General features: G+C 52.7%; 1 protein-coding gene across 1 annotated transcript in view; it reads left to right on the top strand.

The window, feature by feature from the left end:
• LOC116942099 (ciliary neurotrophic factor receptor subunit alpha-like) overlaps positions 1-16985 on the top strand; it is a 35350-nt gene extending 18365 nt beyond the window's left edge. Inside the window, exons 3-12 of the mRNA XM_032953684.2 lie at positions 2644-2782; positions 3076-3205; positions 3748-3857; positions 6505-6622; positions 6859-7073; positions 7965-8128; positions 8439-8577; positions 13144-13227; positions 13436-13538; positions 14004-16985. Coding sequence (XP_032809575.1) covers positions 2644-2782; positions 3076-3205; positions 3748-3857; positions 6505-6622; positions 6859-7073; positions 7965-8128; positions 8439-8577; positions 13144-13227; positions 13436-13538; positions 14004-14178 — 1377 coding nt within the window. The 3' untranslated portion in view covers positions 14179-16985. The remainder of the gene's footprint in view (positions 1-2643; positions 2783-3075; positions 3206-3747; positions 3858-6504; positions 6623-6858; positions 7074-7964; positions 8129-8438; positions 8578-13143; positions 13228-13435; positions 13539-14003) is intronic.
• Positions 16986-24876: the final 7891 nt, after the last annotated feature.

Genomic DNA, 24876 nt, shown 5'->3' with positions numbered 1-24876 from the left:
GAAGAACTGCTCACAGCCCTGGCCTGTTGATGGTATCATAGGCCTTGACCAGGTCAATAAAGCTAAGATGTAGGTCGTGTTGGAATTCTCTACACCTCTGCTGTAGCAAACTGACAGATAATATGCCATCCGTACAGGACCGCCCTGATCTGAAACAATTTCCTTGCCTGGCAAGGAAATGTTGAATAATCCTTTCCAGGACCTTTCCCAGTACACTGAGATGAGAGATGCCCCTACAGTCTGTGCGGTCCCCCCTCTTAAAGGGGGGGATCATTAGGGCATCCTTCCAATCCTGTGGAACCCATCTTATGGTCCAGACAGTTGTGGTGATGTCATGTAGGGCAGTCTGCACACAGATGCCACCCTCTCTCAGCATTTCGCTTGGGAGATCGTCTCTGCCCGGTGCTTTTCCTGGTCTCAGACTTTGGATCGCCCCTCACACTTCCTCCACAGATGGCACCTCACCCAACCAATCAGAAGGGGTGGATACTTCTGCTCTGCAAATCTGCAGATCTGGTCCTGGGGGTAGGAGATCGGATTACTGTTCTTTCCCTTAAGGATGGTGATAGGTGAGGCACTGCAGGTTACTTTTTTGATGGAATTTAATATTGATTTGTGATTGCAGGCTATTGAGGCAGATTCCATCTGCTCAGCAACCCACCCTCACCACTCATCCTTGCAGCGCTGCACGGCTCTCCGAATCTCTCAGCGAAGGCTGCGGTAAACCTCCTCATTCTCCGATGTTGGATTTTGTAGACGGTGGGAGTGAGCCTGTCGTTTTCTCTCAACCAGCCAAAACATCTCCTCCTTCAGCCAGGGTCTCTAGGAAGGTCTGGACCGCATACCCAATGCAGCTGTTACAGCTGCATGAGCCGCAGTCCTGAACTTCACCCATTTGCCCTCAGCATCAGAAGGAGAGGGCATGATGCTAACCCCAGCTGCAAGCGATGTTGAAATTCCTGCTTGCAACTATCCTCACCAGAGTGGAAGAATGGCAGGAGCATTTTACAGATGACAAGTCGATGGTCAGTGGGCAGATCAGCTCCATGGTAGGTCCTGGTGTCAAGGACATGGGCCCGCATCCACTGGCCTATAATTACATAGTCCAGCAGATGTTCTTGCTTGGACCTGGCGTGCATCCATGATGTTGTGTGGATGCGCCGATATTAGAACAGTGTGTTCGTCATTACGAGCCCATGGACTGCACAGACGTCGAGCAGCCTCCTTCCTTTATTATTGAGCTGACCTGGCCCATGCCAGACCAGGTGCCAGCATCATGACCAACTTGGGCATTAAAGTCACCCAACAGGATGACTCTATCCCGAGGAGCCACTTTAGCTAGCACCTGGAACAGGAGTTTACAGAAGGCATCTGACTCAACAGCCTCCACTGATGTTCACCTTCGGTTGGGGCGTAAGCAACCACCACATTCCTCACCTCTTGTTGATGGGGAGGTGAGCCCACAGTAGCCTAGGACTTACAGCTTCCCACACCTCACCACCACGCTCCCACACCACTTTAATTATTTTGTAGTTTTCTGCCCCGAGTGGACAACTGTCCACCCCTCATGATGACTGGAGCCAAAACCGGTCCACCAGATCCGCCTGTATTCCGCAAAAGTCCAGGCAGAACCAGTCCATCTCCCGACAGAGGAGTGGCAGGAGTGGCAGCCTCTCCTCCGCAACGAGAGTCTGAACATTCCACGTGGCCAATGGCACGATCACAACAACCACAACCACCACCGTCGTTCACAACTAAGTGGCGGTGACGTCACCACGGTGCTTGTGCCCGGGCAAGTGCACTTTGAGGCCACATGAAGTATCCAAGGCTAGCTGACTGGTCACGGGACAGACCCAGGTGCCATGGGTTGACTGATCGAGATGACTGGCAGATCAGAAACAGAATATGTTTTCAGAATCAGAATATGTATTTATACTGAAGCTGTAACGCTCTTTTTCACAGCTGTCCAGGAGGACACTTTGCCACACACACTCACACTCAGCTACACCGTACAGCCACACACACTCAGCTACACCGTACAGCCACATACACACTCTAAACACATTCCTCAATAACACTGCGTGTGTGTGATAGACCTTAAAATAAAAATATAATCAGCTGCATTTCGGGCAATGATCCTTCATCATAGCCCATCATAATACTCGGCTGCACAACCACAGCAGCATAAGCAGTTGATGTATATATATATACACACATACCGATACACATGCTCCACATTTGCGAAATCTACCTGCAGACAGGTCAATTGGGATCGCACTACAGCAACAACAACTATCGATCCGCTGCTCCGAGGACTTGGCAGGTTCCTCCTGAAAAAGCGCCACGAGACTCTAGTTACTTATTTTGACCAGATGAGAACGCCTTTGTCTCCCCAGGTACACATTTAAAGGCGAGTCGACCTAGGGGAGGCCCAGGACCGGTTTCAGATATTCATCACTGGATGTTAGCCATGGGCAAGAGTCAAACTGGGGAACCGGCCGCTAACAACTGCGCCACTGCGCCCTTTACACACACACGACAACATCACAACCACAAATCCACAATCTCACAACCACAAACCCAGGGCACTACCCACCGCCTCACCCACAAGCACCATGCTCCCTCCCCCCCTTCTCTCCACAGATGCCCATGCTCCTGCCGCTCCTCGCCCTCCTCCTCGTCACTTCGGGCATCGCGACCCCTGCCCAAGAGCTACGTTTGGACGCGAGGGCTGCCCCCCTCACGACGGGGAGCCCCCCTCACCACCCCCAACCCTCACAAGGTGAAGGGCATGGTCGTGATGATGATGATGATGATGCTGATAACGAAGGGCATGGCCGTGGTGATGATGATGAAGGGCATGGCCGTAATGATCATGAAGGGCATGGCTGTAGTGATGATGAAGGGCATTGCCGTAATGATCATGAAGGGCATGGCTGTAATGATCATGAAGGGCATGGCTGTAGTGATGATGAAGGGCATGGCCGTAATGATGATGAAGGGCATGGCTGTGGTGATGATGAAGGACATGGCCATGGTGGTGATGATGAAGGGCATGGTCGTGTCGCTTGGCAGGGCCCCCTGTACTTCACGTGCGTCGTGGGGACTCCGTGAACCTGAGCTGCAGGGCGAGTACGCATCGCGTGACCTGGCGACTCCACCCGCTGGGGGGCGTGCCCCCTGACCCCGTGACCTCCACCGTCGGGTCAGCACACACACACACACGTACTGTACACGCACAGACAAAGACCCCCCTTGTAGCCTGAACAAACTGTTGGAACAAGTGTTGTTACAGTCTGTGTGGTTCCCCGCTCTTTAAGAGGGGGGTCACCAGGGCATCCTTCCAATCCTGCGGAACCCTTCCAGTGGTCCCGACTGTTGTTGTGATGTCATATAGGGCAGTCTGCATACCAACGCTAACCTATGAAGGCGGGCACGGCACACGAGAAGGTGGGGGCGGGTAGCACCACGCCGGGCTGGCTTTATGTCCCCTATGCTGAAGTTTACACACCACACCACGTACTTATTTAAGGCTGACTCAACCTAGGGTAGGCCCAGGACCGGTTCAGATAATCGTCACCGATGTTGGTGGCCACTTAAGGGAATCAAACCGGGGTCTCCGGGCTCGGAGCGAAACGCGCTTACCGCTCCACTTCTGCTCCGCCACACACACACAGTGACTTGCACATATATAGCTCCCCCTAATTAACTAATTAACCCGATGACCCCCCCCCCTCCACTGCCCAGCCCCCCCGTGCTGGTACTGCAATCGGTGCGCGCCACCCAGGCTGGGAAGTACGAGTGCCTGGAGTGGGGCACCTCCACACTCCTGGACGTGGTGGAGCTCAGGGTCGGAGGTGAGGGGGTGCGGGTGGGCAAGGGGGAGCTGAGTGGGGGTCGGATGGGGAGTAAGTGATGACAGTGGTGGTAGTTGTGATGGTGGTGATGGTGGAGGTCGTGATGGTATGGTGATGATGAAGATGGTGGTGATGGCGGTGAGGAATGGTGGTGGTGGCTTATGCCCCCACTGAAGACAAACATCAGTGGAGGGATGCAGACAAAGCCGATGAGTCAGATGCCTTCTATGACATCCAGTCACAGATCATAGCTAAAGTGGCCTCTCGAGATATCCTATTGGGTGACTTGAATGCCCGAGTTAGTCATGACGCAGGCACCTGGGCTGGAGTGATTGGAAATCATGGGCCAGATCAGCTCAACAACAACGGTAGGAGGCTGCAAGACTTCTGTGGAGTCCATATGCTTGTAATTACCAAGACACTGTTCCCCCAGATGTAATCTGCCTCAGTAGCTCGTGATCACGAATCACTCTTTAACTCGATGAGAAGTGTAACTTGCAGCGCTCCACCCATCGCCATGCTTCGCAGAAAGAAAGGTGACCCGATCTCCAGCCCCCAGAAACAGGTTTTTCAGATTTGCTGTGCATTTCAGTGAGGTCTTGGGGGAGGGGAAATCCCTCAGCCTGGAAAACATCATAGGGCAACGTGGGGATGACCCTGCTGAGGCTGCAGTGCCTCAAATATTGGAAGAAGTAGCCACCCCCTGTGAGTGGCTGGCTAAAGTGCCATCTGTTGAGGAAGTACTGAAGGTGATCCAGAGTCTGAGACCAGGAAAAGCGCCGGGCAGAGATGATCACCCAAGCGGACTGCTGAGGAAGGGTGGCGTTTGTGTGCAGACTGCCCTATATGACATCGTAACATTCTGGATCACTGTATGGATTCCGCCGGATTGAAAGGATGCCCTGGTGATCCCCCTCTTTAAGAAGGAGGACCGCACAAACTACAATTACAGGGGCATTTCCCTCCTCAGTGTGCCAGGAAAGATCCTGGCAATGATTATTCAACGTCGCCTTCCCAGGCACGCTGAGGAGAGGCTTGTGGAGCCCCGATGTGGTTTCAGGCCAGGGTGGTTCTGTACAGATACCATATTTTCTGTCCGTCTGCTACAGCAGTGGTGTAGGGAATTCCAACAAGACCTACATCTCTGCTTTATTGACCTGGTCAAGGCCTATGATACCATCAGTAGGCCTGGGCTCTGGGTCGTTCTTCGTGCTTTTGGAGTACCTGACCCTCTGCTCACGATCATTAAGGACCTTCATGATGGTGAGCGGGCCCGGGTAAAACTACGTGGCCGGGAGTCAGAGCCATTCCCTGTACACCTTGGGGTGCGACAGGGATGTCCTCTGGCTCCCACATTATATAACATCTATTTTGACCACGTAGTACGTGAAGCCTTCAATAGCTGTACCGGGGGAATCTCCATATGGTACAGATATGATGGGAGGCTAATCAATGCCCGGGTGCGGTCAAGGGATGGTTCCCTATTGCTCAACCACGTTATGTATGCTGATGATTTGGTAATAGCTGCTCAGTCAGTGGAGGAGTTGGAGACGCTGCTGCTGAGACTGGAGCGTGCCACTAAGAGATGGGGCCTTACCATCAGCCCCACCAAAACTAAGCACCTGCCTGGGTATTTTGTACCATCGGACACTTCACCCCCACAACTCCCAATCGGTGATGGGGCAGTTGTGGAAAGAGTGGAGAGTTTCCCATACCTGGGCAGTGTGCTTATGACCGGCTCCAGTTTAACAGCAGAGGTCTCACTCCGAATCAGTCGAGCGGCAATATCTTTTCATCGGTTGCGTAACGCTGTGTGGAAGCTACCTGGTCTGTTGCTCCGCACTAAGCTTCAGGTCTTCTCGGACACGGTCATTCCCTCCCTTCTCTACGCTTGCGAAATGTGGACCCCCCTAATGGAACATCTTCGCCGGTTAGAAACATTTAGGCTGGCCTGCCTACGATCCATCCTGGGTTTAACCAGACTGGATTGTGTGAGGAGCTCACAAATCCTTGAAAGATCTGGGCAAGGTCCCATCGGTGAGCTCCTCCGGCAGGCAAGGCTGCGATGGCTGGGTCATGTAGCCCGCATGCCCAGCCACCGCATGCCTCAACAGCTTTTGTTCGGCCGGATCGAGGGGGCAAAGCAGGCGCAGCACGGGCTAGAGAAGAGATGGAGTGATGTGGTACAGGAAGACGTGGAGCTGAGTGGACTTGCCGATGACTGGTACCAGCGGTGTCAAGATCGGCCTCTGTGGAGGAGACTCGTGAAGGATGCTACTGGGCAGTTGGAGGTAGTCGCCCTCCAACAACAACGGAGGGCGGAGGAGCGACGCTCAGAACAACGAGCGGAGCGCCGGGTAGCTAAAGCACAGCAGGATGGCACAGTAGGGGGCACAGGTGGTGCATCAGCCAGTCATCTCGGTCATCTCAGTCAGTCGACCCGTGGCACCAGGGTCTGCCCCGTGACCTCCTGCCAGCGGGCATTCGACACTTCATGTAGCCTCAGGGTGCACATAGCCTGGCACAAGCGTCGTGGTGACGTCACCGCCACTTAGTGGCGAATGGCGGTTGTTGTTGTTGTTGATGGTGGTGGTGATGGTTTGGTGGTTATGTTGGTGGTGGTGATGGTTTTTGTGTCCTGGCACAGAGCCCCCCGCGGTGCCCGAGCTGCACTGTCGCTCGCGGAGTTACCCCGAGAGCTTCACCTGCTCCTGGCGCGTGCCCCCCACAGGGGGGCTAGCCGACACCGTGGTCGCCACGTACTGGTGAGTCCGGCACCGGGGGCCTGTCCGCACCGTCTCTTCATCCGTCTGCCGCTCCATCCATTCGTCTGCCTTCTCATCCGTGCACGCGTGGCGTGTCTGTGGGCGCGGCGTGTCTGTGGGCGCGGCGTGTCTGTGGGCGCGGCGTGTCTGTGGGCGCGGCGTGTCTGTGGGCGCGGCGTGTCTGTGGGCGCGGCGTGTCTGTGGGCGCGGCGTGTCTCTGCGCGTGGCGTGTGCAGGCACGCGTCCAACGGCTTGGAGTTGCCGTGCCCCCCCGAGGCCCCCCCCAGCGGGGCTCCCTCCACAGGGGCCCCTCCTGCTGCCACGGTGGGGACCTGCACGGTGCGCGATCCGTTGCTGTTCAGCACGAGCCGGTACCGTGTGAGCGCCAGGGCCATCAACGCCTATGGCCACAGCCGCACGGCCACCACGTTCTTCCTGCTCGATTCCATTGGTACGGGGGGGCGGGGGGCCTGGGGGAGACGGGGTGTCCTGGAGCTGGTCTGCCAGTGTCTCCCCCTAAGTCTTCCCGTGTTTCCCCCTAAGTCTCCCCGTGTCTCCCCCTAAGTCTCCACGTGTCTCCCCCTTCTCCACGTGTCTCCCCCTAAGTCTACCCGTGTCTCCCCCTTCTCCACGTGTCTCCCCCTAAGTCTCCCCATGTCTCCCCCTAAGTCTCCCCGTGTCTCCCCCTAAGTCTCCCCGTGTCTCCCCCTAAGTCTCCCCGTGTCTCCCCCTAAGTCTCCACGTGTCTCCCCCTTCTCCCCGTGTCTCCCCCTAAGTCTCCCCGTGTCTCCCCCCAAGTCTCCCCGTGTCTCCCCCTAAGTCTCCCCGTGTCTCCCCCTAAGTCTCCCCGTGTCTCCCCCTAAATCTCCCCGTGTCTCCCCCTAAGTCTCCCCGTGTCTCCCCCTAAGTTTCCACGTGTCTCCCCCTTCTCCCCGTGTCTTCCCCTAAGTCTCCCCGTGTCTCCCCCCAAGTCTCCCCGTGTCTCCCCCTAAGTCTCCCCGTGTCTCCCCCTAAGTCTCCCCGTATCTCCCCCTAAGTCTCCACGTGTCTCCCCCTTCTCCCCGTGTCTTCCCCTAAGTCTCCCCGTGTCTCCCCCCAAGTCTCCCCGTGTCTCCCCCTAAGTCTCCCCGTGTCTCCCCCTAAATCTCCCCGTGTCTCCCCCTAAGTCTCCCCGTGTCTCCCCCTAAGTCTCCACGTGTCTCGCTATGTGTACCTATCGGTCTCTCACTCTGCTGCCCCACGTTGTCTCTTCCTCCTGTACTCCTACATTCCCCCATGTATAAACCCTCTGCTCCCCACCTTCTCTCTCATGAACAATCCCCCCACCCCCTTCCCTCTGCAGTGATGCCGGACCCCCCCATCGGGGTGACGATGACACCCGTGTCCGGACAGCCACGCCAACTGCTGGTTACGTGGCAAATGCCGCCCACGTGGTCCAACGACCCCGGGTTCCAGCTGCTGTACGCCGTGCGTTCGCGCCACCCGCAGCATGAAACATGGAGGGTGGTGAGTTGGGGGGGGGGGGAATGGGGGAGGGTTAGGGAAAGAGAAAGGAAGCCCTGCACACTGGGTAGGGAAGCCTGCATCCCGCAGTGGATTGAAAAATGCCCGTGCGTGTCAGTGTCTCTGTGTGTCAGTACGTCTCCCTACGTTTCTATACGCCCACGTATCTGTCTCTCTGCATGTTTCTGTGCGACTCTACACGTGTCCCTGCGTCTAGTTCGCCACTCTGCGCGTCACCGCGTCTTACCGCGTGTCTCTGCGTGTCTCCCCCGTGCGGTGCCACCCCCCCGCTGCCCCTCCTACACGGCCCCAGTTGGACGACAGGCTGGACGAGCCGCGGTTCCTCGTGAAGGACGCTCGGCCCGGCGCGCCGCTGCTCGTCGAGGTGGCAGCGCGCGACCGCTTCGTGGGCAATTGGAGCGAGTGGAGCGGTGCCGGGAGCTCCTGGGTCGGTCAGTCCTGTCCCGGTGGTGACGCTCGCCTGCGCCACCGCGCTTGTTAATTTGGCGGGCCACCCCGATTAATACTCGAGTCCAGGGTATTGACCGTGACATTTTTACTTGCCACCGCCTGCTTCACTTGCGGTGACATCGTTCACGGGAGTGTCACGAATCGGAATTTGTACAAAGTCGAAAAATTGCGCCGCATATCTCTGAATTGGTATCACACGTTCAGCAGGAACCGCACAGGGATGGCGGTTTAGCTGCCACTGGGGGCACGCTTGGAATGTTTTAGACATAATGTAAGGCTCTGAGTACAGTAACCCGCGGGGTATACCACTTTTTACAAATAAAACAAGACCCTGCGGGGTATATGGAGGTGACATGTCATACAGTAAGGGAAAAAGTATTTGATCCCCTGCTGATTTTGTACGTTTGCCCACTGACAAAGAAATGATCGGTTTATCATTTAAATGGTAGGTTTATTTGAACAGTGAGAGGCAGTTCTAGATTTAAAGCTTTCGTGACTGCAAGGATCCATACTCTTTGGTTCTATTCGATAAAGTCACGGAGGTAAAAAATAAAACAACAAAAATCACGACGTTTTGGCCACAACACAAGTGGCCTTCATCAGGTGAAGGGACCGGACTGTCTAGAGGACAGCGCTGGAGTGAACACAGCCAAGCTCAGACCGTGACCTTTAAGCTGTGTGAGAGGAAACAGAGCGCCTTGACAAAGGAATTAGCATGAAAATTAGCATTTAATTGGTGGACTTAGCATGATGAACGGTGTAGAGGGGGTGAACATGTGCAGGCCGGCGAGGTGGGGAGGGGGAGTTTACATGTTGATGGTGTGAAAAGGGAATTTAAGCAGCTGCGAAAGTTTGGGATACCACTACTTGAAAAAATATACTGTACCATTGAAAATTAGTTTAATGTTTGGCTTGATTCAGAACATCTTTCCAATGGTTGCTTAATTTGAAACCATCCTCTCGGTTGAAATTGTGTCTGTGTTTGTAAATCTGAATTGCCTCGTGAGATTTGTTCACTCCAGCGCTGTCCTCTAGACAGTCTGGTCCCTTCACCTGATGAAGGCCACTTGTGTTGTGGCCGAAACATCGTGATTTTTGTTGTTTTATTTTTTACCTACGTGACTTTACCGAATAGAACCAAAGAGTAGTGAGAGACAGAATAACAACAACAAAAAAATCCAGAAAAACGCATGTCAAAAATGTTATAAATTGATTTGCATTTTAGTGAGGGAAAAAAATATTTGACCCCTCTGCAAAACATGACTTAGTACTTGGTGGCAAAACCCTTGTTGGCAATCACAGAGGGCAGACGTTTCTTGTAGTTGGCCACCAGGTTTGCACACATCTCAGGAGGGATTTTGTCCCACTCCTCTTTGCAGATCTTCTTCAAGTCATTAAGGTTTCGAGGCTGACGTTTGGCAACTCGAACCTTCAGCTCCCTCCACAGATTTTCTATGGGATTAAGGTCTGGAGACTGGCTAGGCCACTCCTTTGTTGCCTTGGCCGTGTGTTTTGGGTCATTGTTATGCTGGAATACTCATCCACGACCCATTTTTAATGCCCTGGCTGAGGGAAGGAAGTTCTCACCCGAGATTTGACGGTACATGGCCTCGTCCATCGTCCCTTTGATGCGGTGAAGTTGTCCATTCCCCTTAGCAGAAAAACACCCCCAAAGCATAATGTTTCCACCTCCATGTTTGACGGTGGGGATGGTGTTCTTGGGGTCATAGGCAGCATTCCTCCTCCTCCAAACACGGCGAGTTGAGTTGATGCCAAAGAGCTCCCTTTTGGTCTCATCTGACCACAACACTTTCACCCAGTTGTCCTCTGAATCATTCAGATGTTCATTGGCAAATTTCAGACGGGCATGTATATGTGCTTTCTTGAGCAGGGGGACCTTGCGGGCGCTGCAGCATTTCAGTCCTTCACGGCATAGTGTGTTATCAATTGTTTTCTTGGTGACTATGGTCCCAGCTGCCTTGCGATCATTGACAAGATCCTCCCGTGTAGTTCTGGGCTGATTCCTCACCGTTCTCATGATCATTGCAACTCCACGAGGTGAGATCTTGCATGGAGCCCCAGGCCGAGGGAGATTGACAGTTCTTTTGTGTTTCTTCCATTTGCGAATAATCGCACCAACTGTTGTCACCTTCTCACCAAGCTTCTTGGCAATGGTCTTGTAGCCCATTCCAGCCTTGTGTAGGTCTACAATCTTGTCCCTGACATCCTTGGAGAGGTCTCGTCTTGGCCATGGTGGAGAGTTTGGAATCTGATTGATTGATTGCTTCTGTGGACAGGTGTCTTTTATACAAGTAACAAGCTGAGATTAGGAGCACTCCCTTTAAGAGTGTGCTCCTAATCTCAGCTCTTTACCTGTATAAAAAACACCTGGGAGCCAGAAATCTTTCTGATTGAGAGGGGGTCAAATACTTATTTCCCTCATTAACATAACATTTTTGACATGCGTTTTTCTGGATTGTTTTGTTGTTATTCTGTCTCACTGTTCAAATAAACCTACCATTAAAATTATATACTGACCATTTCTTTGTCAGTGGGCAAACGTACAAAATCTGCAGGGGATCAAATACTTTTTTCCCTCACTGTAACTCGTTAAAATTTTCATGGTAGGACCATTCACTATGCAACACTTACCTTTGACTAAAGCACTGCTGAACAAACCACTCACACAGAAATTGCACATGTTATCACGTTTTTAATTATTCGAATGGTTTGTACAATGAAACGACAATGTTTGAAGTGGGGGTAGAGAGAGGTGGGGGTTGGGGGCGAGGCAATGGCGTAACCGTAGTGCCGCTATTGTCTGCGCAGTGCGGAATCTACCAGTGCTAAAACTGTACAGACGTAACTACCGGTCATATGATGAGGTCGAATGCTGGTAAGCCTCACAGTACGCTTACTTACTTACTTATCTACAAGTTATGTGTTACTTATTTATTGGATATTTACTTGTGTTACTTATTTACTGTTTTAAGTTAACTCGTTTCCGGTTAGTTTTTCTTTGTGCACGTATTTTAATGTTAACAACTGAAAGTGGAATGTATTACAAATGTAAACTTCGTATTAATATGATGGAATTAAGCTATGGTAACGACGTTATAGATATGAATGAATGTGGGGTATATGGAGGTGCGGGCTCTCTGAAATTTGTTTTACACAAAACGCAATTTTTGCAGGGTATATGCGTCTGCGGGTTATATGTGTATGCGGGCTATATGCGGGAAAATACGGTAACTGGAACCTTTCAGCCAACGCCATGAAGACTTAAGAGATTAGATTAGAATATAAAGGTCTCCGTTGTAGCCTGCATAGGCTGTTGAGACAAGTTCTGTTTACGAGCAGCACCTACGAAGGCCGATTCGACTTAGGCGAGGCCTATGGCTGGTTCAGATAATTATCAATAGCCATGGCCAGGAATCGAACTAGGGCCACTGGGTTCAATGCGCTAACCATTCTGACAGCGCTACCACAAAACACACCAATACAAAGATCACCCGTGTAGTCTCCACAGGCTGTTTGAGGCAAGTGCTGTGTGCGAGCACCGATGAAGGCCAGAATGGCGCTTGAGGGGGCAGTGCTCGACCACCTTCGTCTCCCTAGATTCTCAAATGCACGATGCATTTGTCTGAATCCATGAATAAATGTTTACCCATCCTACAAGCCACACTGCCTCCCCACTGCAATTCCATAAGCGCAGTAGTATTGGTGCAATACAGGAGTTCCTCGGTTAATAGTGACATCGGTTCACGGTTTTTCGGTTCATGTTTTGCTTCCCATAGGACCCCATGGTTTCGACTAACGTTAACATTTTGACGAGCGGTAATGTGTTTACGTTATGCACGCGGGCGCCAATTTACAATCCGAGCGCTCGTAAGTGGGCTGAGGATGCATCAGCCAAACAGCGACGCCCATTTGTGACCCTTCATACCTCGACTGGCTTTGTTTACATTTCGTTTTCTGTTTTGGCAGTGGAAACAGTTAACATGCAGGCTCCCATATTGGATTAACCGTTATTTCGGTGAGCAGTAGTTTTCGTGGAACTGATTAAAAACGTTAACCGACGGACTACTATACAGGCAAATTCTGGACTGTTTTCCAGGTTCTGTGTTTTATCAGCAAAGCCAGGCTCACATCGGAACCAATGCTGGTGAACTGCCAGATGTCATCGGCAAGGGCCTTCTCTGTGAGCTATGCGCCCTCTGGTGGTGGTGCTACGGATTTTTATTTGTATCAAAGTTTCCAAGCACGTGGCCAGCAACAGACAGCGTTGAGCGAGGTTATGACAACAGCTTGTGGGGGTGGAAGAGATGAAGGGAGGACATTCCAACGTGAAGCAGTGAGAGGGAAGGAGCGGAGAGAGAAGTGAGGTGACCTGCAGTGTGGTGAGTGGGTGACTTAGTGAGTGGGTGAGTGAGTTGTTGAGTGAAGGCTCTGGGTATATGGATGAATCGTCATGTGTGGTTGGGTTCAGTTTTGTAAAGTTGCATGTGGTTGCGTAAGGTTGTGTGTGATTGCGTGTGGTGGCACAGAAACCACCACCTCAGAGAATGTGACGACGGCCGGGATATTAACAGCATCGCCCAACGAAGAGTGGGGGGAGTGCTTCACAACAGGTAACATTATGATCATCGTTACTATCATTGTAATTATCATCGTCACAATCAGCATCATAACTGTCATCGTCACCATCAGCATCTCCATCATCATCACCATCATCATCGTCACCATCATCGTCATCATGGGTGTGGATTATGTGGTTGATGAGTTGTGGTTGGTGTGGTTTATAAAGTGTGGTTGGTATGGTGCGGCCTGGTGTGGCAGATCCTCCAAAGTGTACTAAACTCCTCTGCTCCAACCTCTTCATCCTCGCCATCTTCCTTGGCTTCCTGACCCTCATCACGGCCTCCGTGCTCCTCTACACTTGGTGAGGACGAGGACCTCACCTCATCACTCACACTTCATTACAAAGACAAAGATCACCCGTATAGCCTTAACAGACCGTTGGGGCAAGTGCTGTTAGCGAGCAACTATGAAGGCCAGAATGGCGCACGAGGGGGTGGGTGGCCAGAACCATGACCGGCCGCCTTTGTCTCCCCAGTGGCGATGTTTACACACCATACCATGTACTCATTTGAGGCTGAGTCGATCTAGGGGAGGCCCAGGATCGACTCAGATAATCGCCAATGATGTTGGCCGTGAGCGGGAATCGAACTCGGGTCGCCGGGTTAGCAGCGCAGCGTAGCGCTAACCGCACTCACACCTCGTCACACACTCGCACCTCATCATACACCTCATCACACAACTCCATACCTTCATGACAAAGCCATGACTACATGACACCCGTTCACGTGACATCTCCCCCCCCACCCACCCCCGCTCCTTCTGCCAGTCGCCGCCGCCTCAAGTTCCTCGCTCTGCGTTGCTCCGGGAAGGGGGGCTCCACTGTGGGAGGAGGGGTGGAGGACCCCCCCTGCTCCACCCCTCTGGAGGGAGTCACGTGCTCCGGGGGGGGCGGGAGTCTGGGCTATCACGCGCTCAAGTCGCCCTCGGGGCCCGTACACTGACCCCCCCCCCTCGCCTACCCCCACGTGGTAGCCCTTCACCAGGGCGGTGGTGGAGGTGTGGGGGGGGGGGTGACACCTCCCCCCACGCCCCCGCAAATAACACGGGTGACGTCACGGAGTTGCGACATCCGAGTTAATTAATGCGGCGTACCAATTGACCCCGCGTGCCGGCCGTGTCCGACTTCAACGTGCCGCTGATGTTGATGGCGATGTATCACGTGAATATTATGAAGTTAAACATGATGATATTAATATTACTGATGATGATAATCGTAAAAATGTTAATGGTGATGATGGTGACATGGTGATTAGTTATGACGTCACGGAGCCTAGGATGAGATTCCAGATTCGTGTTCTGATGCTGCCCCCTCACCTGGTCTCTCACTCCTTACCTTTGCCTCACCTGTGTCTCACCTGTTTCTCTTCACCTGGTGCCTCACCCCCACGTACACACACACCTTAATTCTCACCTGTGCTTCACCCGATGCCGCATCTCCCGCCTGTTCCATACTCCTCACCTAGTCCATCACCTGTTGCCTCACCTGGTCCCTCACCTCAGCTCTCTCCTGTGCCTCACTTGATTCCTCACCTCTCTCGTATCTCACCTGTTCCCCATGCCTTACCAGGACAGACCAAAGCAAATGAGAGAAACCGAATGCTCAAAGGGTAACAATGCTACATTCATGTACAAAATGAACGTGGAATGAGGGCGGCTGTCTGTGGAGTGCGAGGCCTGGAATCATGACCACCCAGTGGAACCCAACATAGACAAGGGATGGCGCTGGGCATCTTGACCTCCTTAATAAGTCGCCTTCAAATACCTTCACCCACCGCTCCGTAGTCTCATGGAACCTTCTTCCCAACGGCTACCATTCGAGGGTCCCCTCCAGACTCGGGAAACCTCTGCTCCGAGGCGTTTGGTGTGCCTTGGGCGCATGTAAGATACAGGCGGAGGACGGGGTCGGACACCGGGCTAGGCTAGGTGATACGGGGCCTGCTGAGACGAGACCAGGCAAGGACGAGACTTCACCTCATGGAAGGCACCCCACCACTACCCCCCCTCCCCCACCCCAGGGCAGGCAGCTCCAGGTGAAGACCCAGGTAGTGTTAAGTCTCTGAGTAGGTCCAGGTAGGTCTCCAGGGAGTTCCAGGCAGATCCCAAGGTAGTGTTAGACAGGTCTCTGAGTAGGTCCAGGTATTTCTCCAGGGAGGTCCCCAAGTAGTGTTAGACAGGTCTCTGAGTAGGTCCAGGTAGGTCTCCAGGGAGTTCCAGGCAGATCCCAAGGTAGTGTTAGACAGGTCTCTGAGTAGGTCCAGGTATTTCTCCAGGGAGGTCCCCAGGTAGTGTTAGACAGGTCTCTGAGTAGGTACAGGTAGGTCTCCAGGGAGTTCCAGGCAGATCCCCAAGTAGTGTTAGACAGGTCTCTGAGTAGGTACAGGTATTTCTCCAGGGAGGTCCCCAGGTAGTGTTAGACAGGTCTCTGAGTAGGTACAGGTAGGTCTCCAGGGAGTTCCGCAGGTAGTGTTAGACAGGTCTCTGAGTAGGTCCAGGTATTTCTCCAGGGAGGTCCCCAGGTAGTGTTAGACAGGTCTCTGAGTAGGTACAGGTAGGTCTCCAGGGAGTACCAGGCAGGTCCCCAGATGGTGTTAGACAGGTCTCTGAGTAGGTCCAGGTAGGTCTCCAGGGAGTTCCAGGTAGGTCCCCAGGTAGTTTTAGACAGGTCTCTGAGTAGGTACAGGTAGGTCTCCAGGGAGTTCCAGGCAGATCCCCAAGTAGTGTTAGACAGGTCTCTGAGTAGGTACAGGTATTTCTCCAGGGAGGTCCCCAGGTAGTGTTAGACAGGTCTCTGAGTAGGTACAGGTAGGTCTCCAGGGAGTTCCGTAGGTAGTGTTAGACAGGTCTATGAGTAGATCCAGGTAGGTCTCCAGGTGGTGTTAGACAGGTCTCTGAGTAGGTCCAGGTAGGTCTCCAGGGAGGTCCCCAGGTAGTGTTAGACAGGTCTCTGGGTAGGTACAGGTAGGTCTCCAGGGAGTTCAAGGCAGGTCCCCAGGTAGTGTTAGACAGGTCTCTGAGTAGGTACAGGTAGGTCTCCAGGGAGTTCCAGGCAGGTCCCCAGGCAGTGTTAGACAGGTCTCTGAGTAGGTCCAGGTAGGTCTCCAGGGAGTTCCAGGCAGGTCCCCAGGCAGTGTTAGACAGGTCTCTGCGTAGGCCCAGGTAGGTCTCCAGGGAGGTCCCCAGGTAGTGTTAGACAGGTCTCTGAGTAGGTCCAGGTAGGTCTCCAGGGAGGTCCCCAGGTAGTTTTAGACAGGTCTCTGAGTAGGTCCAGGTAGGTCTCCAGGGAGTTCCAGGCAGGTCCCCAGGCAGTGTTAGACAGGTCTCTGAGTAGGTCCAGGTAGGTCTCCAGGGAGGTCCCCAGGTAGTGTTAGGTCTCTGAGTAGGTCCAGGTAGGTCTCCAGGGAGTTCCAGGCAGGTCTCTGGGTAAAGCTCACGTTGAAAGACGTCTTCCAGAAGAACGGGCCTCGTGTTTTTGGCCGAACGTTTCTTCCGTCTCCGCAGGAAAATGTCTTCTGGAATGGGGGTTCCTCATCGTTTGGAGGAGCCGTCCTCGGTGCCCTCAGGAGATGTCGTCTTAAAGTCAGGGATTAGTCAGCCTACTGAAACAAAATCTTGCGGCGTCAGCTACTGATGTGATGATGGTAGACGTCAGATTTAGGGACTTAGGATCTAAAGCTGTTTGAATCACGTGTGGGTTAAAAGACGACGTCGTATCTACGGCTTATGATATAAATAAACATCTATAAAAGGAGCTTGCCATAAATGTCTTAAATGTGACTCGGGGTGGAAACCCGCTTGCCTGCTGCCTGTGAATTTCCAATAGCACAAGGGGAGAGTGTTGAAAGACTCGGGCGTGTGTGCTCTATGAACAATAATGCCATCAGCAGTTCCTCAAGAACTGCATTGTAGGCATCTTGCTCGGTGTCCATCACAATAAATGTGAGCGAATGTGACTGACTGACAGCAGCAGCAGGTGACGCAGTGGACCGGTTTCATCATCACCAGGACTCATCAGCACGGTACAGTCACCGATCCTCACTGCTGCAAAGTCTCCCTCTGGCAAGCGTATACTGTATGTGTGGAGTGCCCACATCCACTCTTGAGACCCATGAGCTTGGTGACAGCCAACAACAATCACAACATCTGCATTGACGAGAAAGCCCCACCATCACACCATCACGGCGCACGCTGCTGGGATGAGTGTCGCACAGCAACACAGAGTTGTGTACACACGGGCTGGCGATGGTGGCAGTGCTGCACGTGGCCTGTGACCCTGCACTGTGGAGGCAACGTCGAGGGTTGGTGGATCACACACAGATGGTGTGAAACTCCCTTCCTGTGGGTGGGCGTCGAGGAGGTACCATGCCCTGGCTCGCCATCAGACAGTGGTACAGCAAGTGGACTAATCGCCATCTGTTTCAATCTCTACGGGGATAGAGCATTGCCCCCTCGCCCAAGCCCTGGGTTTTCTCCGGGTGCTCTGAGCTTCTACCTCCCCCCCACGTGAATGATAAACACAACTCGTCATTGGTTGGCTGAACACAACTCGTCATTGGTTGGCTGAACACAACTCGTCATTGGTTAGCTGAACACAACTCGTCATTGGTTGGCTGAACACAACTCGTCATTGGTTGGCTGAACACAACTCGTCATTGGTTGGCTGAACACAACTTAAAATAAAAACCCAATTCAGCATACTCCTTAAAAGGAGTCCTTTGAGTCAGGGTGGTCTTTCTGAATAAATACATTGTTTATGAGACAAGGGGGCCACAATGTAGTTGTTCAGGAATTGCCGATGGTTGTTTTGCATCGAGCACCAGAGCCGAGTGCTTCGTGTACACGAGTCCGTGTGTGTGCTGCTGTTGTTGTTTACACTCGTGGTTTATTTACAATAAACACCGGGCACCAAACAAAACTCAACATGGTGCGTGCCGATAACACCGCGTGTGTGTGGCCTTAAAAGGAAACATTGGTGACGTTTCGGGCAATGGCCCTTCATGGCACATAAAATAGTGATGCCAGACACAGTGGACAAGAAGAGCTGGAGACAGCCCTTGTTTGTTTACACAAGGGGGGGGGGGAACTGATCAGAACCACTAGAACTTGTTTCCCGATCAATAGTTGTGTAAATAGGCAGGCACAATGCTACCGTGAGAGGGTCTCCTCCAGACTCGCGAAACCCGAGTCGGTCCCCTCGGTGGCTAGGAGATGTTAACTCCCTCGTCTGGTGTACAGGAGGTCGTGGGTTCGACCCAGACCCTGACGCCTGCTGCTGTATAGTTTGAGTCTGCGTCTCTCATCATCATCATCATCACGGTGGCTATGAGATGTTAACTCCCTCGCCTGGTGTACAGGAGGTCGTGGGTTCGACCCCGACCCTGACGCCTGCTGCTGTATATTTTGAGTCTGCGTGTCTCTGCCTCTCCTCGTGGTCGTGTAGCGTTGATTTTCTTCAGGCGCTGCGGGTTTTCATTCCACATTTAGAATAAACATGCTTTCAGAGTATTTGGCTGCTTTACATTTCAACGCGACAAGCCACTTCGTTGAGCTATCGTGTGTGGCCAGGTCGCTTCTGAGAAAGAGCTACGTAGCTTAGTGGGGGCTTACTTGGTAAAATGTAAACGAGTTTAATAGTTTTTAGTTTTACATGCAGCATAGCTACACGATTAGTGATTATTGGGTAACAGACACACCTTTCAATAAATAGCCAAGATGAACTGAGTAAAGTCAAAGGATTACAAAGTAAATAATACCGTGTAAGTGAACCTGCCTGGTGTGACGTGGAGGGCCCGCGGGGGCAACGTCGCGGATGTTTCTGGGGTTGAGTTGAGTTCGTGTGACCACAACTCAAGAGGCCATCATTTGTCTTATTTGCGTGGGTGGGTGAGTGAGTGGGTGAGTGAGTGGGTGAGTGAGTGAGTGGGTGAGTGAGTGGGTGAGTGAGTGGGTGAGTGAGTGGGTGAGTGGGTGGGCGAGTGAGTGAGTGGGTGAGTGAGTGGGTGGGTGAGTGAGTGGGTGAGTGGGTGGGTGAGTGGGTAGGTGGGTGAGTGTGTGGGTGGGTGAGTGGATGGGTGGGTGAGTGGGTAGGTGGGTGGGTGAGTGGGTAGGTGGGTGGGTGAGTGTGTGAATGGGTGAGTGGTTGGGTGGGTGAGTGGATGGGTGGGTGAGTGGGTGGGTGGGTGAGTGGGTGGATGGGTGAGTGAGTGATTGGGTGAGTGAGTGGGTGAGTGAGTGAGTGGGTGAGTGAGTGGGTGAGTGAGTGAGTGGGTGAGTGGGTGGGCGAGTGAGTGAGTGGGTGAGTGGGTGGGTGGGTGGGTGAGTGAGTGGGTGAGTGGGTGGGTGAGTGGGTAGGTGGGTGAGTGTGTGGGTGGGTGAGTGGATGGGTGGGTGAGTGGGTAGGTGGGTGGGTGAGTGGGTAGGTGGGTGGGTGAGTGTGTGAGTGGGTGAGTGGATGGGTGGGTGAGTGGATGGGTGGGTGAGTGGGTGGGTGGGTGAGTGATTGGGTGAGTGAGTGAGTGGGTGAGTGAGTGGGTGGGTGGGTGGGTGAGTGGGTGGGTGAGTGGGTAGGTGGGTGGGTGAGTGGGTGACTGAGTGGGTGGGTGAGCGAGCCAGTGAGTGCTCAGAGTAGGTGAGTGAGTGGGTGGATCCGAGTTCGACTCTCGCTCACGGCCAATAACGCCTCAAAATGAGTACCTGGTGCGGTGTGTAAACATCGCCGCTAGGGAGACAAAGGCGTCCGAGCATGGTGCTGGCCACCCACCCCCTCGTGTGCCATTCCGGCTTTCATAGGTACTTGCTAACAGCACTTTGCATCCCCAGTGGCGATGTTTACACTTCGCACCAGGTACTCATTTGAGGCTGAGTCGACGTAGGGGAGGCCCAGGACCGGTTAAAATAATGGTCACCGGTGTTGGCCGTGAGCGGGAATCGAACCCGGGTTGCCGGATTCATAGCGCAGCGTAGCGCTAACCGCGACCGCTTCCTATCACACACACACAGACTGACACACACAGACAGACACACACATAGACACACACAGACAGACACAGACAACAACAACCGCCATTTGGCACTAAGTGGCGGTGACATCACCACGACGCTTGTGCCAGGCCATGTGCACCTTGAGGCGACGTGAAGTGTCGAACGCCCGCTGGCAGGAGGTCACGGAGCAGACCCAGGTGCCACGCGTCGACTGACTGAGATGACTGAGATGACTGGCTGGTGCACCACCTGTGCCCCCTACTGTGCCAACCTGCTGTGCCTTAGCCACCCGGCGCTCCGCTCATTGTTGTGAGCGTCGCTCCTCCGCCCTCCGTTGTTGTTGGAGGGCGACTACCTCCAACTGCCAAGCAGCATCCTTCACGAGCCTCCTCCACAGAGGCCGATCTTGACACTGCTGGTACCAGTCATCGGCAAGTCCACTCAGCTCCACGTCCTCCTGTACCACATCACTCCATCTCTTCTCCAGCCCGTGCCGCGCCCGTTTAGCCCCCTCGATCCGACCGAACAAAAGCTGTTTCGGCATGCGGTGGCTGGGCATGCGGGCTACATGACCCAGCCAAAGCAGCCTTGCCTGCCGGAGGAGCTCACAGATCTTTCAAGAATTTGTGAGCTCCTCACACAATCCAGCCTGGTTAAACCCAGGATGGATAGTAGGCAGGCTAGCCTAAATGTTTCTAACCGGCGAATATGTTCCATTAGGGGGGTCCACGTTTTGCAAGCGTAGAGAAGGGAGGGAATGACCGTGGCCGAGAAGACCTGAAGCTTAGTGCGGAGCGACAGACCAGGTAGCTTCCACACAGCGTTACGCAACCGATGAAAATAAATTGCCGCTCGACTGATTCGGAGTGAGACCTCTGCTGTTAAACTGGAGCCGGTCATAAGCACACTGCCCAGGTATGGGAAACTCTCCACTCTTTCCACAACTGCCCCATCACCGATTGGGAGTTGTGGGGGTGAAGTGTCCGATGGTACAAAATACCCAGGCAGGTGCTTAGTTTTGGTGGGGCTAATGGTAAGGCCACATCTCTTAGTGGCAGGCTCCAGTCTCAGCAGCAGCGTATCCAACTCCTCCTCTGAATGAGCAGCTATTACCAAATCATCGGCATACATAAAGTGGTTGAACAATAGGCAGCCATCCCTTGACCGCACCCGGGCATCGATCAGCCTCCCATTATATCTGTACCATATGGAGATTCACCCGGTACAGCTATTGAAGGCTTCACAAATGACGTGGTCAAAATAGATGTTAAATAATGTGGGAACCAGAGGACATCCCTGTCGTACCCCAAGGTGTACAGGGAATGGCTCTGACTCCTGGCCACGTAGTTTTACCCGGGCCTGCTTACCATCATGAAGGTCCTTAATGATCGTGAGCAGAGGGTCAGGTACTCCAAAAGCACGAAGAACAACCCAGAGCCCAGGCCTATTGATAGCATCATAGGCCTTGACCAGGTCAATAAAGCAGAGATGTAGATCTTGCTGGAATTCCCTACACCTCTGCTGTAGCAGACGGACGGAAAATATGGCATCTGTGCAGGACCGCGCTTTCCTGAAACCACATTGGGGCTCCGCAAGCCTCTCCTCAGCGTGCCTGGCAAGGTGATGTTGAATAATCCTTGCCAGGAGCTTTCCCGGCACACTGAGGACTGAGACGCCCCTGTAGTTGTTACAGTCTGTGCGGTCCCCTTTCTTAAAGAGGGGGACCACCAGGGCATCCTTCCAATCTTGCGGAAACTGTCCAGTGGTCCAGACTGTTGTTATGATGTCATATAGGGCAGTCTGTGCACAAACGCCACCCTCCCTCAGCATTTCGCTTGGGAGATCATCTCTGCCCGCTGCCTCTCCTGGTCTCAGACTCCCGATCGCCTTCAGCTCTTCCTCAACAAATGGCACTTCAGCCAGCCAATCACAGGGGGTGACTTCTTCCAATATTTGAGGCACCGCAGTCTCAGCAGGGTCATCCTCACTTTGTGCCACGATGTTTTCCTGGCTGAGGGATTTTCCCTCCCCCAGGACCTCAGAGAAATGCTCAGCAAATCTGCAAACCTGTTCCTGGGGGTTGGAAATTGGATCATCGTTTTTTCCCCTAATGATGGTAATAGGTGTGGCGCTGCAGGTTACTTTTTTGATGGAGTTAAATAGAGATTTGTGATCGCGGGCCACTGAGGCAGACTCCATCTCCTCAGAAACTCGCGACCACCACCCATCCTTGCAGCGCCTCATGGCTCTCCAAACCTCCGAGCGAAGGCTGCTGTAAGCCTCCTCATTCTCTGACGTGGGATTCTGTAGACGATGACAGTGGGCCTGTCGCTTTTTCTCAACTATCCTGAACACCTCCTCTGTCAGCCAGGGTCTCTGGGGAGGTCTGGACCGCGTACCCAAAGCAGCCAATGCAACTGCATGAGTGACAGTCCTAAACCTCGCCCATTTACCCTCGACATCAGGAGGAGTGGGGGACGATGCCAACCCCAGCTGCAGGCGATGTTGAAATTCTCGCTTGCAACTTTCATCAGATAACTGAGACCAGGCCACTTTAGGTTGGAATGGGGTCCTGCGTGTACACCCACCACCCGAGTGGAAGAATGGCAGGCGCATCTTACAGATGACTAGTCGATGGTCAGAGGGCAGATCAGCTCCCCGGTAGGTCCTGGTGTCAAGGACATGGGCTCGCACACGCAGGTCCGTCACTATGTAGTCCAGCAGATGTTCTTACTTGGACCCGGCATGCATCGATGATGTTGTGTGGATGCACCGATGCCGGAACAGCGTGTTGGTAATTACAAGCCCATGGGCTGCACAAAAATCTAGCAGCCTCCTACCGTTGTTATTGAGCTGATCTGGCCCATGCCCTCCAATCACTCCAGACCAGGTGCCAGCATCATGACCCACTCGGGCATTGAAGTCACCCAACAAGATGACTCTATCCCGAGGGGCCACTTTAGCCAGTACCTGTGACAGGTGTTGTATATGTAGGTTATGAAATTTTGATGAAAATAATGAAAAATAAATGAAATTTGAAATTTGCATAATTTATCCGAAATTATGTTAATTATGCTAATTAAGAGATAATCGTATTAATTTATGCGAGTGGGCGTGGTTATGATAATGCAGGTCGTTATGAGAATAAGGTCCAGCCTCGGTGACGAGGATTGTGTTATGAATTGGAATAACGGAATTGATCGTATGCAGTTCTGTAGGTGTTGTGAGCATGAATGAGAGAGAGTCGATTCGACTCTGCTATTTAATTCCGTATTATCGATAAGGATACGATTACTCTCAATTGAACATTATGAATTACGTGTGTTATGGATTATGTGTGGTGATAGGTCCCCCAATAGTTCAAATCTCATACGCAGAACAATTTTACGCAGAATTTCAGGAAGAATCACACACAAACCTTCTGCTTTAATCAATTTTATTTTCTAGCTAAACTTAAATTTTTGGATAATATGAAAACTCAATCTCGGGATTTTAACACAACATTAACACGGTGACCATCGCGATTGCGTTGTTTCACTTTGATAACGGCACCTGTGGTTAATTCCCGACGCGTAACGCAATCGATCGGTTGTTGAGAGAGATTAAAAACATGCAAACTATTCTATCAAAACCTTAACCTTATAATATGCGAATTAGTATACTTGAATTGTTCCACAACACGGCACTCGGTCTTTGATTCGTGTCCAATCCTTAACACATTCTGATATGCGAAATTATTATGCTTGAAATTGTCAGCACAGTACCACGGCGATGTTCGTTCATTGATTCATAAACGATGATGCAATTAAAGCGTTCAACTGAAATACTTCTAATTGCCTCATCAACGTAACTCAATGGGTGGCGATGTTTTTCGTTATCAGCTAATAGTTGACGCATTTATCATGAGTCTTGTATGTTTAATGTGAGCGTTGTTGATTTCTTGCGTTGAGCAAACGCCTAGGTTGATATTCCTTGTCAAAAAAAAATGTTTGTTCGTTGTGTAGCGGTGGGGGAGTGAGGAGGGAGAGAGTGTGGGGGGAGGGCATACGAACGGCTGCCAGTTTCTGTCCACCGCTGGCTGGAAGTGTCAGCACGACGCTCACCGTCGTGCGCCGATGGGTGTTGAGTGCTGGGCCGCTGCCCTCTCAGCGCTGGTGACGCGAAGTTGCGCGCTGTAGCACGCTGGTGGCACGCTGTTGGCACGCGCTGGTGCTGATGCTGGTGCTGATGGCACGCTGGTGGCACGCGCTCCCTCTCCTTGAAGATGCGCGATCGCGCCCGTGCTGGTTCGCTGACAGCAGTTTCTCTCCACTGCTGGCTGAGCTGCTGCACGCTCTTGCTTGGCATTGCTGGCCGCGCTCTTTCTCCTTGAAGATGCGCGAACGCGCCCGTGCTGGTTCGCTGACAGCAGTTTCCTCTACTGCTCGATGAGCTGCGCCGGCGCACGCTCTTTCCGCTGCTGTAATATCTGACGCTGCGCTCGCGGGCGACAGGTCAAGTTTTTCTTCTGCTGAGTGAGCCGAGTCGCACGCGCTCTCTTTGTTGAGGTTGTTGGCGGCTCTCTGACAACAGGTTTCCTCCACTGCTGTATGACTCAAGTCGCACGCGCTTGGTCACTGGTTTGCTGAAGTTGTTGGCGGCTGTCGTGCTGGCAGATACAG

The sequence above is a fragment of the Petromyzon marinus genome, chromosome 13 (assembly GCF_048934315.1).
Source record: "Petromyzon marinus isolate PM22_M1 ecotype Great Lakes invasive population chromosome 13, UKy_Petmar_22M1.pri1.0, whole genome shotgun sequence".
Classification (NCBI taxonomy): domain Eukaryota; kingdom Metazoa; phylum Chordata; class Hyperoartia; order Petromyzontiformes; family Petromyzontidae; genus Petromyzon; species Petromyzon marinus.
The sequence above is the reverse complement of the archived record's forward strand: the minus strand, read 5'-3'. Positions and strand labels throughout refer to the sequence as shown.